The 15114-nt window shown below is 42.6% G+C and overlaps 1 protein-coding gene across 1 annotated transcript in view; it reads right to left on the bottom strand.

Moving 5' to 3' along the window:
• Positions 1 to 608: 608 nt before the first annotated feature.
• The window catches only part of PGR (progesterone receptor), a 77375-nt gene continuing 62869 nt past the window's right edge, over positions 609 to 15114 (bottom strand). Inside the window, exons 4-7 of the mRNA XM_063127118.1 lie at positions 12506 to 12811; positions 9631 to 9775; positions 4381 to 4511; positions 609 to 1495 (exon numbers count right to left, since the gene is read on the bottom strand). Of these exons, the coding sequence (XP_062983188.1) occupies positions 1431 to 1495; positions 4381 to 4511; positions 9631 to 9775; positions 12506 to 12811 (647 nt within the window). The 3' untranslated portion in view covers positions 609 to 1430. The remainder of the gene's footprint in view (positions 1496 to 4380; positions 4512 to 9630; positions 9776 to 12505; positions 12812 to 15114) is intronic.

Genomic DNA, 15114 nt, shown 5'->3' with positions numbered 1-15114 from the left:
TAATTACTCTCACTGGCACCAGCTTGTTGTGACGTCCGAATCCTGAATGGTTAACAAACCACCCAGAATCTATGGCCTGTTTTAGGGTTACTGGATGGTTTGTTAACGACCGCATCCACCCAGCCACACCAGATTCAAATGTCACAACAAGCCACGTTGGCGAGTGTAATTATATAAATCTGACTGGCACATGACAGGTGATTAACAAGCCACCATGGCTTATTATCAACCCTGTGATTGTGCCAAGGTCAGTGTTGTGCACATGGACACCTACTAAGTTCCTGGTAGAGGCAAGATCTGAAAGTAGTGGTGGTGGGAAAATTCCTGATTCATGGCTCAGTATCTTTAGCTTCCACACCATAGCAGTTCTTGAAAACTCACTCCATCAAATTCAATATGCCTTACTTCAGAGAACTGGCCCTTTAACAGATTTTTTCCCTCCTGCCATTGTTGATTCTGGCCACATTATAAAACCAAATGAAGCAAGACTTTCTTTAATCCTTATATCTGAAAATGTCTTCTCAAGGGCACTGCAAAGCCTCCACCAGACTTTGAGATGGTATTGCAACGAGACAAATTCAAAATAAAAAAGGAACATGTTCTGAGTGTAGAAGACAATTTGCATTTTAATTTCACCATATCCTTTGATATTTATATACATATACACATATAGCCACACACGCACGTGTGTGCGCACCCACACTCACACACAAATGTATTAAAAGCTTTACTCCATTGCAGAAATTTAAAAATGAATAATATGAAGGAAAAATGTACAAAGTTACTTCCTGTTCTTAAAAAACAAAACTGATCTCTAATGTATTCCTCAGGAGAAATTCAATCAGGCCTATTATAAAACATTTCTTATGACAAATATTGGTCATGCTTTTTTCTTTTCTTTTTTTAAAAAAGAGAGTTGTAAAGGAATCAAGAAGTTCACCACATGAAGGACACTGCGCAGCATTTGAAGGTTTGCAGCCATAGGATTGGATCCACACTTAGGTTGCAATCGTATATACCCACTTTCCTGGAAGTAAGCACCATTAGACTCAATGTGATTTTCTATTGAGTAGACATGTATAGGATTGTACTCCTTGTCAGACCTAGCATGACTACTCATTATTAATTTAAGTCCCACTGATTTCAATGGGTCTACTCTAAGTATGACTAAGTCTAGATCCAACCCACAAACTGGTAAGTAGGTGAAGTGGAACGGAGATGGTAAAGATCCTGGCACTGCAAAAGCCCACGCCATCCCCCCAAAATCCCCGAGAATTTTTGAAAATGCTCATGTTGTGTGTATCATGTCTACAAACGCGGAAGCAATGAAGGGCGCATTTCACTTTTTGTGAAAGAGAAGAGGTTTCACCATTCCTGCCAGAATCTTGGGTAGTTGTGCAGCGATCACTTCTGACATCATTTCCGGAAATTCAACACTCAGCGTCCGGGACTGGAGAAATGTGTTCAGACAATATAGATGGAGTTGTTTCACAAGCTGTATTTAAAACAATCAATCAAACAAATTTAAGACCAAAAATTACACAGACACCACACAAGACCAGATGAGCCCCTAAGTTCCTACTCTACCCACAAATGGCCTTGGTACGTTCCAGGAACTGCTGAGCACTGCCCCCTGTGGTGCAAGGGCATGACTGCAGCCTGTCCATAAAGTGACCAGAACAGCATGTCATTGTGCCCCATGTGGTTAATTACTGAACTGCAGGTGGCAGCTTTCTCTTCTGGGGCGCCAGAGCTCACTTAGACCTTGTTGCGCAAGCTAAGCTCAGCTGCGACAGGTATATTCTTTCCTATCCAGAAAGATCCAGTGGCCAGCCTGTCTCATTCCCCGCACAGGCTGGTCGCTGGATCTTTCTGGATAGGAAGGAATATAGCTGAGCCTAGCTTGCGCAACAAGGTCTAAGTGAGCTCTGGCGCTCCTTGTTTTTGGTTTGTCTTCCAGTCCTGACTCTCAGTTCCTGGCTCCTGACTGCTGCCTGTGGCAGTAGCTATGAAACACTGAGTTATGTGCACTGTGGTGTTTCCTCGCACTCCTGAACTATTTCCCCTTCTCTTCCCCAATCCACGATCTGGCCAAAGGAGCTAGTATGGGAAGGCATGGCACATTCGGTCAGATCCCATGTGATTCAGAGCTTCATGTATTATCAAGGCAATGAGGGATGGAACGAAGGAGAAGCGTTGCATGGTGGCTACGAGGCCTTCTTGATTACGTGAGAATGAGGCTCATCTATCGTCAAAAGTGTGGGTGCAATGATTCCTTAGCAAGGAGTAAACGTTAAGTTATTTTGAAAAGCACATTGTTATCCTAAGACTTATAAACAAAGAAACAAAGCATGTGCTCTACCACTGAGCCATGAGGCCCTTCCTCAACCTTTGAGGATATACATTTAAATAATGGAAAAGCAGCGGAGCACCTAAATATGGAGGTTGATTCTTGTGTGTGTGTGTGTGTGTGTGTGTGTGTTTGTTTAAAATAACATCCATTCCTGCATTCGCAGGAAGAATCCACACATGGCATCATGGGAACAAGCAATTTTGCCATCCTCCATTCCATGCTGGCCCTTAGCTTAGTGTGAAATGTGGAGTAATTTCAAACGGGAAGGCCATCCACACCTCCCATATGTTGATACAGCAGCCTCGATTTTCCTCAGGGCCGTGGTATGCAGGCTGCACTGAACAGCCCACGCGTACAGCCCTCAAGAGGATTAGGGCTGCTATATCTGGGAGGCAAGGATGGCAACTGTGTACACACTTCTGTGAACTGCACGCAGTGTGTGGGTGTTGGTGGATTACCACACCTGATGATATTAAGGATTGCGAAAGCAAACTTACATCATGCATAGAGTCCAAAAGCTTTGTAAGCTGATAGAAACGCTGGGAACTGGCCACAACCCCTTTCTGTCGCAACCCGATTGCCTTGACGAGCTCTCTGATATAACTTGATCTCATTTCATCAAACTGGTTTTGGCTCCTCAGACCTTCCAAAGGAACTGTGAGAAACAAAATAGTCCAACACAAAACGTTTTACCACTGTGGCTCAAATTCTGAAATAAAGCAAATGATGCATTCAGTCCTCCCCAGTTGATGTAAATTCACATAGTTCACTACGTGCTGGCCAGGGTTTGTTAACTTAGACCCTACTGGGAGCTGCCCAGGGTCCCAATGACCTAGGGAGATCATTCAAGAAGCATTCAAGGTGCAGCTGGACAGGTATGTTTCAGGTATGTTTCAGGTATCTTTCAGGTATGCTTTAAGGAGGATTCCTGCATTGAGCAGGGGGTTGGACTTGATGGCCTTAAAGACCCCTTCCAACTCTTCTATGATTCCAACTTAGGGAGGCCTGCCTTGATCTGGGGGCAATCTACATGAGTATTTTGGTGCGAAGTGAGAGCAGTTTGAGGTCTTTTGTGACACACGATGACATCCGCTGACTCAGACAAAGGTCTTTTCCATTACTTGCTACCTAATCCTGTAATATGGATGGACCTGGGGCTGAATCTAGGAACCTACTGCATGCAAAGTATGTGTTCTACCACTGAACCACATGTCTCTGATGCTATTCATAGTATTTTGTATTTGTTGTTCCCCGCCTCACTCCAGAGGGAGAGGCGGGACGTTGGACATTATTGAAAACGCATGTCTCCTCTTGTCACCTAGGCAGTTGGATGAAATAAGAACATAAGAATTTAAGAAGTGCCATGCTGGATCAGACTAAGGGTCCATCTAGACCAGCATTCTGCTCACACAGCGGCCAGCCAGCTGTCAACCAGGGACCCACAAGCAGGACACAGGTGCAACAACCCCCTCCTGCCCATGTTCCCCAGTAACTGGAATATAGAGGCTTACTGGCTCTGATACTGGAGGTAGCACATAGATATCAGCATCAGTAGCCACTGACAGTGTTCTCATCCAGGAATTTGTCAAACCTCCTTTTAAAGCCATCCAAATCGGTGGTCATCACTACAACTTATGGTAGTGAATTCCATAGTTTAACTATGTGCTTTGTGAAGAAGTCCTTCCTTTTATCTGTCCTTAACCTCCCACCAAACAGCTTCATGGGATGACCTTGTTGGGTTCTAGTATTATGGGAGAGGGAGAAAAATGTCTTCCTATCTACATTCTCCACACCAGGCATAATTTTGTATAACTCTATCATGTTTCCCCCTTGGCGTCCTTTCTTCCAAGCTAAACTATTTCACCTGTTGTTGTAAGGGGAGATGCTGCACCTCCTTGGTCATTTTAGTTGCCCTTTTCTGCACTGAAGTAAGCATAGTTCTGCACATATTTGTATGAAGGAGGAGGAGGAGGAGGAGAAAGAAAAAGCAGCAGAAGAAGCAGAAGAAGAACAAGCGTGTCACTTACTTGTATTGAGGAGGAGCAAGGCTTTCATGCAAAGGAATTCTTCGCTGCTTACTTGTAGCTTGACAAACTCCTGCGGGATTTGCCACATGGAGAGGCAGAGAGAATAAAATGATGATTCTTTCATCCTCTGTCTTACGCACCCCAAAAAAGAAAGACAAAAGCTAAATAAGTACCAAGTCCGTGATTCTTTAGGCCACTTGCCGTGGAAGAATATATTGGGAATACATTTTACATATATTGGGAATATATTCTACATTCTTACTGATACACAAGTCAGTCACCACCCAGAATTTGTTAAATATTAGTCCATCAAGTTGCAGTACTGTGAATCTGAATAAGGCTGATCAGAGACAGGATCTTGTCAGTAACAGCACCATGTTTAAGGAACTCTCTCCTCCAAGAGATTCAGTTGCCTTCTTTTCTTTTGATGGCAAGGTGAAAACACTGTAACTTCACCCTGGCTTTAAAAAATGTTATTTCTTTATTTACAAAATTTATATATGCTCCATATCTAAAATAGATTCTGGAGCGGTGAACGTAGGATTAAAACAGTGAAAAGATAAAAAAGATTAAAACAGCATATTAAACGTCTTCAATTTTAACAGAATACCAATAAAAACGGTGGCTGGACAGTTGAGGACTGCTTTCTGGAAAAGAGCTGTTTTCAGGAGGTGCCAGCAGCAGCACAGTGATGGTGCCCGCCTATGGTTATTTTATCCTGGAAGTTTTAACTGCCTTGTTGCATTTGAAGTTGGCATGGTTTTATATTGCTTTATATATATTAATGGCAAGCTACTCTGAAAGCCATGACTGAAGAACAGCTCATAAATATTTTTATTCAACAAAAAAAGAAAGAAGCAACAAGAAACAAAGAAAGAAAGCAACAAGAAACCACCGAGTCCAACAAGGGTTGAACCCGGTGGCCTTGTAGGCCCCTTCCAACTCTGCTATTCCATAAAAACAAACATTGGGATAATAATACTAGACCACCATATAACAACAAGATAATGTAATTAACGCCTTTGAAACTCTCAAAATTCTAACACACGGCTAAGTATTATTACTGTTGTTGTTTAGTTTGCAGGCAGTCTGTACTTTCAGAAAGGGCATCCTCAACATAGTCCCCAGTATATTCTGATAGACAAAGAGCAATTTGCTGAAAGACATTTTAAGTGATGCCATGCTGGCATCCATTTTTACAGCTGTGCTGAAGGTGGGGAGAGGGACAAGAAGCTGACACTACGTTGTTGATTTTTGTCCAGGTGCTCTCTTTGTTCCAAGAGCAAGACTTGGCTGTGGTACAAGCAAAAACCTAAACAGACGGTCCAGGTACAGATCACATCGTTTCAACCCCACTTTCTGCAAGGCGACTGCAGAGAAACCAGCATTAATCACCCCCAAAGGATCAGGCACGCTGTTACTTCATGAAGTTGTTATATGGGGTATCAAAGATTTTTTAGTGGCTTAACCATTTGCCTTTTACAGCCCAACCCTACACATGTGTGCATAGAAGAAGCCCCACTGAGTTCAATGGGGCTTACTCCAAGGTAAGCATGTATTGGAATGCAGCCTTAACTGATTAATAGAATAGCCAAAACCAGGAAACCTCTTATAGAATTTTTGAAAGAAACAGAGAAAATGATGTATTTGTCTGTGGATTCAGTGTATGAGATATAGTTAACTGAAGAAAGAAAAGAATTTGATTATTGTGTTAAATGTATCAAACAAGGAGAGAATATAATTTACATTCGTGATATGTAGAGAGCCGAAAATACACCTTAACATTTGTGTGTGTACTTTTTTCCCCCTTTTCCGTTTTTCATTTACCTTGGATGTAATGTTTCTATGTAATGCTTTTATGTCATGACTGTTTGCGAAACTTAAAACTTTTTTAAAAAAACCCTCCTTACCACTGGTAGTTCAGAAAAGCTCTCTGTAGAGAGCAGCCACTCTTGGGAATGAGGCATACAAAACCAAAAATAAAGTATGCCTTTAATTCACAGCCCAGCAGTTCAAATGGATTTCCACTAATTAGTAGGCATCTGCTCCGCTCCTATTAGAAGCGCAGAAGCAGGAGCGAATTGGCCTGCTCCGCCTTGCCCAGAGGCGGAGTATAAGCGGACCGCGGACCCCTAGAAGCAAGGCGAAGAGAAGTGACCATTTTCGGAGCGCTTCTCTTTCCGCGGAGCGCTCCGATCGCCATCTTGAAACATTTCGCCCATAGACAACTGGGTTGTTTTTGAAGCTCTCGTTCTGAAAATTCTTGTGCTTAGACAGTCGTGGATGGGGGTCATTTTGAGACTACTCTCACCTCTCTGCGTCGTGCGGGTCGCGTGATATATTTTTTTAAAAATCGGGTCAACAAACAGGGACAGCGCGGGTCAAACGGTGGTTTTCGCCCATAGGATTGCATTGCGGAAAAGAATCGGGGATAACTGGGTTGATTTTTAAGCTATCGTTCTGAAAATTCTTGTGCTTAGACAGTCGTGGATGGGGGTCATTTTGAGACTACTCTCAACTTTCTGTGTCCTTTGGTTCGCGTGCTATGTTTTTTTAAAAAATCGGGTACATTTACAATACAAATGGTAGGGTAAACCCGGCTGCGGCGCGGCGGGGTTTATTTGAAGCGATGACAGGCACATTCAACTCCCAATCCTGATGAGAATTGATCACCTCATGAAGCATCCTCCAATCCCAGCGTTGGAGGGGGGGACTAAGGCAGAGGCACCCTCAGAGCTTTCAGCTTTCAGCGTCTTTGTGGGTTGTCGTTCGTGGAGAGAGGAGTTAGTTATAGGTGCTGCTGCTGTGTTTGGACTTTGGAGACAGATTAGGATTTAGCTTGGCGCGTGTGTGTGTGTTTGTTTGCTTCTTTCTGACTTTTAGCTTAGTTTGCTCTGTGTTTTTCCCTTACTTTGATTTAATATAAACTTTATTTTTAAACTTTGGAGTGTGTGTTTGGTTGGTTGGTTGGTTGGTTGTCCCCCCACCTCCCCTCTCTTAAAGCCTGACTGTGTTTCATCTTCCTTCCTTCTATATACCAAAAAATACAAAAAAAATCCAAAAAAAAATTATTCTCTATTTCTTCTCTCTGTTACTTGGACTCTGTGTGTGACTGTGTGATTGTGTGAGCGTGCTGTGTGTGCAGTGCACTGTTTGTGAAGTGCAACAGCCACTGATTGAGCATTTCAAATCCTGTTTGGGCAAAGCATACACACACTTCTTGTCCCATTTCCCTACATACAGTAGGATTAGACACATGGATTAGCTTTCATGGTGCCGAGTTTGAGGTTTCTAACATGCAAAATGACAGAGCTATGGAAAGGGGTGTGAATGGGGTGCCCGATTTTCATAAATTCCCCAAAAATCAGGGGATGATGGGATTGCCTTGAAACTTGGCATCCATGTGGACACGTGGATAAGCTATCATGGTGCCGAGTTTGAGGTTTCTAATGTGCAAATTGACGTAGTTGTAGAATGGGACAATTTGGGGTGAGTTAAGCCGCGCCAAAAATCAGGGGATGATGGGATTGCCTTGAGTCTGGGCATCCATATGGACACATGGATAAGCTATCATGGTGCCGGGTTTGAGGTTTCTAACATGCAAATTGACGGAGCTATCCCAAGGGGTCTGAATGGGGTGCCCGATTTTCAAAAATTCCCCAAAAATCGGGATGATGGGATTGCCTTGAAACTTGGCGTCCATGTGGATAAGCTATCATGGTGCCGAGTTTAAGGTTTCTAACGTGCAAATTGACGGAGCTATCGAAAGGGGTGTGAATTAGGGTTATGGGTGGTGCGTTAGAGGTTAGAGCCGCGCCAAAAATCAGGGGATGATGGGATTGCCTTGAGTCTGGGCATCCATGTGGACACATGGATAAGCTATCATGGTGCCGAGTTTGAGGTTTCTAACATGCAAATTGACGGAGCTATCCCAAGGGGTCTGAATGGGGTGCCTGATTTTCAAAAATTCCCCAAAAATCAGGATGATGGGATTGCCTTAAAACTTGGCGTCCATGTGGACACGTGGATAAGCTATCATGGTGCCGAGTTTGAGGTTTCTAACGTGCAAATTGACGGAGCTATCAAAAGGGGTGTGAATTAGGGTTATGGGTGGTGCGTTAGAGGTTAGAGCTGCGCCAAAAATCAGGGGATGATGGGACTGCCTTGAGTCTGGGCGTGCGTGTGTGTCCCTGGATAAGCTCTCATGGTGGTGATTTTGAGATTTTTAGCGTGCAAATTGACGGAGCTATGGAAAGGGGTGTGAATGGGGTGCCCGATTTTCATAAATTCCCCAAAAATCAGGGGATGATGGGATTCCCTTGAAACTTGGCGTGCATGTGTATACCCCCATGAGGTGTCATGGTGCCAAACGTGAGGTTTCTAACTTGAACAGAAAAAAAGTTGTTTACTTTTTTAGCTTTCAATGCAACCTTATGGGGGGGGGGGGAAACAGAGCTCCGATCCGGATCCGGAGCTCTGAGCGGAGTGGAGCAGACATGGGCGGAGCGGGAGCGGGGCGAAGCGGCCCGATCCGAAAATCGCGGATCTGGAAGTGAACACCCCTACTAATTAGGGATGTCCGTCACTGGAAAACTCATTTCTATTTTGGCTCGACAGTGGTGTGTACAACCCACTTTGCACCTGTGAGCGACACTGCAGGCTGTTCCCAAACTCCGGGAACATTTTTGCACATTTTTGGCGAAGGTTCTGCAATTAACATACATTTCTGAGCAATTTGCACAAGTTACTGCCAAATTTCTACAAATTCCAGGCAAATTTGAGCAAATTCAGCTGTAACTTGGGCAAATTACAGAATCTCCCCCACCCTCAAATGCAAGAAATTCCTGGAAAATCCACGAACTGGCCCAATTCGCTGCAGATCGAGTCAAGCAGTGCAGTGGGAACTGAAACGAAGTCCAGAGGGCCAAGCCGAAGAAAACCCGTCGGAAAACCACCCAAACGGATTTCTCCGACATCCCTATTCAAAAGAGTTACTTAAGTAAGCTACCAATTAATGTGTGCAAACCGTAGTTTATTGTCTATGATAATGTCATTTATAATGGCTTGGCAACCCTTAGTTTATTTGTTTCTTACTAAGCTACCATTGTATGCTAGAGACTGGGTTTACTTTCATGACAATACAGAATTCTTAAACTGCACCATTTTAGATAGTTGAGACTGGTATTGTTTAATTTGTGCCATGTCCAGATATCAAGAGCACATACGTAAGGATTGGAAACCTCTACTTACTCGTTGAGTATTAGATCAGGTGCAAAGTACAGCATCTGACCACTGACGTGCTTATAAGACCTCCATCCCATGGCAAACACCATTAGGCTCATCCATGAATACTGGATAAGGGTTATCTGATCATCGATATGCAAGTTCCGGAATCCTGAAAAGCAGACAAAGGAGAGAGAGAGAGAGATAGGGAGAGATTAACTATATGAAATGAGAATATGCTATACTTCTGGACTGACATATATGACAGGTGGGCTGCATTTGGCTTAGTTGAAAATTGTTATGACTTTGATCATACTAAATGGTCTGGATTTTGGGTTGGTCCCAAAATTGGGATTTAGATGTTCAAAATGAACAAAGAAGTGCCAGATCATTAGCCATTTTGGTCCTATAATGCATGGGGTGGGGAGTGGAGCTCTTTTATGGATCACATTCCTAATTTTAGTCATGAAGCTCACACGGTGGGTGGCCTTAGGAGAGCTGATATCTCCCAACCTAATGTAAATCAAAAAGGTTCTTATGCTGACATAAGAATTTACTAGGAAAGGTATTCCACAGTTTGGGCCACTTGAAGATTATGTAAATCAGCAATGATATTTGTTGAATTAAAATATAATGGGACTTTCATCCAGGTATACTCACATAGCTCAGAGCACTGCATATCCTAGAAGCAAGAGGAAGTGCATAGCTCAGTGGCAGAAGCCCATGTTCAGCATGCAAATGGTCCCAGATTCAGTCCCAACCATTTCCAAGTATGAAAGGATCTTAAGCAGGAGACTGATCAAGACCTCCCTCAAAGACACTGGGCAAGAAGTTGAGATCAACTGAGGCCTTAGCTAGACCAGGCTATATCCTGGAGCGAACCCCGGGATCGTCCCTGTGTGTCCAGATGATGCACAGGGGATCCCGGGATCAGGGAGGGATCATCCCTCCCTTGCCCCGGGATACAGCCCTCCCCTTTGGGCCCGGTTTTTCCATGGTCTCTGGCTGAGCCCAAGACCACAGAGCGTGTGGCCCATTTCCGCAGGTTTACCCGGCTGCGCATGGGGTGCAGCACTCCTCAGGTGTGCTGCGCCCATCAGGAGTAGGGTGGGGGGAGCGAGGAAAGTAGTTAATTTTTTAAAAAAAACTTATCTTTGCGCACGAGCGTTCGTGCGCTCCGTCCTTTAAAAAAAAAAATGCCGGGAGCGACGCCTCTCTTCCTGAGGTCGTGCCTTACATGTAAACGAGGGCGAGATCTTGCGTTAATCGCAACGCGAGGTCTCCCCTCCTCTCCCCCGGACTTTCAGGTAGGTCTAGTTAAGGCCTGAGTCCCATGGTTTTGTTTCCCATGCAAGGGGTTTAGTGTCATCAGTCCTGTTCTGTGGATTATATTTAAATGCTGCCTTAAAATTTTAAATGTTTTAGCATTATCAAATAATTAATCAGTGATCTCTGAGAATGGTTGTCATTTTCAAACACTGCTTCTGACTAAAATGGATTAAAAATCAGTGCCATATTGGCAGAAGCAAAGAATTAGAAGGGACTTCAAAATTCACCTAATCCAAATTTCTTCTGATGCAGGAAATCCACTAATAAAATATGTTACGGGTGTCAATCTTCTTAAAAACCTCTAACAAAGGAGAGTCCAATACCTCCCAAGGCAATCCGTTTCATGGTCAAACAGCTTGTACCGTTTGGGAGTTCTTCCCAATGTTTAGTCTGAATCTCCTTTTTTGTAATTTGAACCCATTGGGTTGGGTCCTACCTTCTGGATCATAATCTAGGTCATCCTGTGTTTTATTTATTTATTACATTTATATACTGCCCCATAGCCAAAGCTCTCTGGGCAGTTTACAAAGATTACAAAGATTCGATTAAAAAGAATGAACATTAAAATCAATATACAAAGCTTAAAAACAAAAGCTTAAAAACAGCTAACTTTTAAAACAATTTTAAAAACACAATTTAAGCCTGTTCAGTGCCCAAACAGCTACTAAGAAGGGAAATAGAGTGGATTATGAAATTAAAAACTCTGAATCCGAGTGGCCTGAATGAAGATCTGAAGTTGTTACCACTCCTGTGATTCAGGAACTATTTGCAGACACTCCCCTACAATAGCAGAAGCTTCTCACTATGAGACCTTGGACTTATCACAACTACATGGAAACAACTGCCCCTCTCCCAAATGAACTAAGAATATAAGGGTGGATTTGAAGGTTACTCTTTTCAGTCACCATAGATTATCACAGGAGGCAATTATCTTGCTAGAGCAAATTCTGCAGACACTATCCCGTAACAAGTAAGGATTTGTATATTGCACTTTTGTTAGAAACCAGTTTTATATAACTTTATTAATACTATATATGCATAGGCCATAGTGACACCTTGCTATGGTAAAAAAGTTTTAAAACTTAGATATGGGCATAGGCCCTTTTGGTAAAGTGCCTAATTAACCTAATAACAAATAAAGTACAGGCCAAAACACATTGGGCTTTGTGAAAATGAATTATTGGCATCCTGATAACCTGGTTTCTCCTTTTTGTGACCTGGTTTGGATGCCCTCCTCCTTTTGTTTCTGGCTTTCCTACCTTCTGGAGCAACAAGAAAAAAACATAACAGCTCCATTAGCTATGTGCCAACCCATCAAATATTTGAAGTCGGCTATCGTAGCGCCTCTAAATCATCTCTTCTCCTGGCAAAACATACCGAACTCCTTCAACATTTCCTCATAGGATGTGGGGCTCTACGCTCTTCATCATTTTGGTCACCAACCCCTCGACATATTCCCATTTGTCGGTTTCCTTCTTAAATGGAGGTGTCCACAACTGTACAGTCCTCCAGTTGAGGTCAGACCAAAGCAGAAGAGAGTGGTGTCATTATCCAAATGAAACAATCCTATTACCTGGTAATGACTTGGACCACTTGACTACACAGAGGAGCTGTCTCTCACATAGTACATTAAGGCTGGTCAGCAAAGCACTTGGAGTTTCTGGTTGCGTGTTGTCGTAACCTGCGTAGACAACTTCTGGCTCAATGCCTTGTAAGACACTGATCAGCGGAGGGATAAACTGGATGTCTTGACTTGGAGAAAAAGAGAGCCTTTGTGCCAGTGCTTGGCTTTCATTCGGAAGGGCGGGAGGCTGTTGGAGTGCAACGACGTCTAAGGCTCTTAAAACTTTGACCTTATTAAACTTTTTAAACTTTCGACCTGCAATCCAAGCATACAAATCTTAGTGACAGGTAACCGAAACATAAGCATAGAAGCAGAGAAAACGTCATTATCATCAAATTTTATTTTGAAATAACAAAATAAAGGCAACAAAAAGATGAAATACACAATAATAAATCAAGCTCACCAAAGAAACAAATGTATCCAATAATTATAGTTATTATAAAGGAACAAAGGAATTCACTAATTATAGTTATTCTTCTATAAACAATACGCTTATGGAACATCTACGGTAAAACCGCATAGTAGGAACTCAATACCTAATAAATGAGTAAAAATACAATTCATATAGCACATACTACTTAGTTCAATAGTCAAGCTATTTACACAGCATCACATAGGCCCCATTCTGACAACACGCTAAACCATGCTGCTTATCCACAAAATGGTTTATGGAATGCATTAAGGTTAATGCATTCTGTTAACCATTTTGTGGTTATGCAGCACGGTTTAGTGTGTTATCTGAACGGGGCATTGTGCATGAGAAATCTGGAAGTACAACCTTCCTTAATTCAGACATTCTAGCCTAATTATCAACTGAGCCCGGACATCTGTGATTTTTAAGCACGGCTTATAATAAATTCAACCCTAATCCCATGTCCTCTATGCCACTACAGGCCCCACTTCTTATTCCTGCTGAAACTGAGGAGAGGGGCAGCAATGAAGGGCCTGCTACTGGAGCCTTCATTAGGCCTTTCTGCAGCATTGTGGGTGCACCAGTTCCAAAATGATCAGAGATACCTGTCCATCATTAGGCTTGAATAGTTTGGCTCAACTGATGTCAATGGAACAAAATTAGTTCAAGGATCCACTTCACACCATGGGCCACATCCTATCCCATTTTTTATTTATTATTATTATTTATTTATTTATTTATTTATTTATATAGCACCATCAATGTACATGGTGCTGTACAGAGTAAAACTGTAAAACAGTAAATAGCAAGACCCTGCCGCTTAGGCTTACATTCTAATTAAATCATGGTAAAACAATAAGGAGGGGAAGAGAATGCAAACAGGCACAGGGTAGGGTAAACAGGCACAGGGTAGGGTAAAACTAACAGTATAAAGTCCAAACAACAAAGCTTTGACGAGCATGTATGATTAATTGAAAAGACTTTTTAACTATCACCTATAACAAGAAATCCAGAGCCTACCAAATCCTAATGTAAGGACCAACTTTGCTGCAAATTCCTACTAAAATAACAACGATTTATAGAATGTGGAAGATTATCAAGTGAGTATCGCTGAGAAACAATTATAGGCCAAATTTACCAGCCTGGATTAATGGTGCATATCCTACATCCAACAGTGGTCTATACTACATGCTTCAAAAGAAGCACTTTAAACAAAAATACTAAATATTTATCTAGGTCAGGGATGAGCAACATCAGGAGATCCATGGGTCATGTCTGCCCTTCGGACCTGCCCCCACCTCCATGGCTGCAGTCTGCCAGGGGACACTTTAAACAAGTATTTTAAAAAATTAAACAAAAACGGTGGCATCTGGAGCACTGCAGAGCACCAAAAAGGTACAATCTTTATTTCTCTGTGACATCTGAGTCAGGAGAGGCCATGCACATTCTGAACTGCACCATGTACATTGATGGTGCTATATAAATAAATAAATAAATAAATAAATAAAAATAATAATAATAATAGGCACCTGGAAGCAGATATGGCTTGGATGACAGCAAATAAGCTAAAGCTGAATACTGATAAGACAAAGACCCTGTGGGTTGGCAGTTTCCCAAGCCCGGGAATTGGGGTGTTTGCCTGTTCTGTTGCACTCCCTCTGAAAGAGCAGGTACGTAGTTTGGGGGTGCTCCTGGATCCATTTCTGTCAGTGGAGACCTAGGTGGCCTGGAGCACCCATTACCAACTTTGCTTGTTACAACAGCTACACCCATTCCTGGATAGGGACAGCCTAGGCACTGTGATCTGTGCACTGGTAACCTCATGATTAGACTACTGCAATGTGCTTTATGTGGGACTGCCCTTCTGCCTGATTTACAAACTGCAGCTAGTGCAGAATGCATCACCTAGGGTGCTCACTGCAACACCCAGCTATGCTCAGATAACATCTGTGTTAAAAGAATTGCATTGGCTGCCTTTTAGCTACCAAGCCATGTTCAAAGTTATCTTATATGGCCTGTTCAGACAACACATTAAGCCATGGTTAGCCTTCTAACCCTTTTGCAGCAAATGGTTAGTGAGCGTGTTTAAACCATGGTTATTATAATTATTATTATAATTTATTTATATAGCACCATCAATGTACAT

Source organism: Elgaria multicarinata, chromosome 5 (genome assembly GCF_023053635.1).
Source record: "Elgaria multicarinata webbii isolate HBS135686 ecotype San Diego chromosome 5, rElgMul1.1.pri, whole genome shotgun sequence".
Taxonomy (NCBI): domain Eukaryota; kingdom Metazoa; phylum Chordata; class Lepidosauria; order Squamata; family Anguidae; genus Elgaria; species Elgaria multicarinata.
This window is presented reverse-complemented; position numbering and strand designations above follow the sequence as displayed.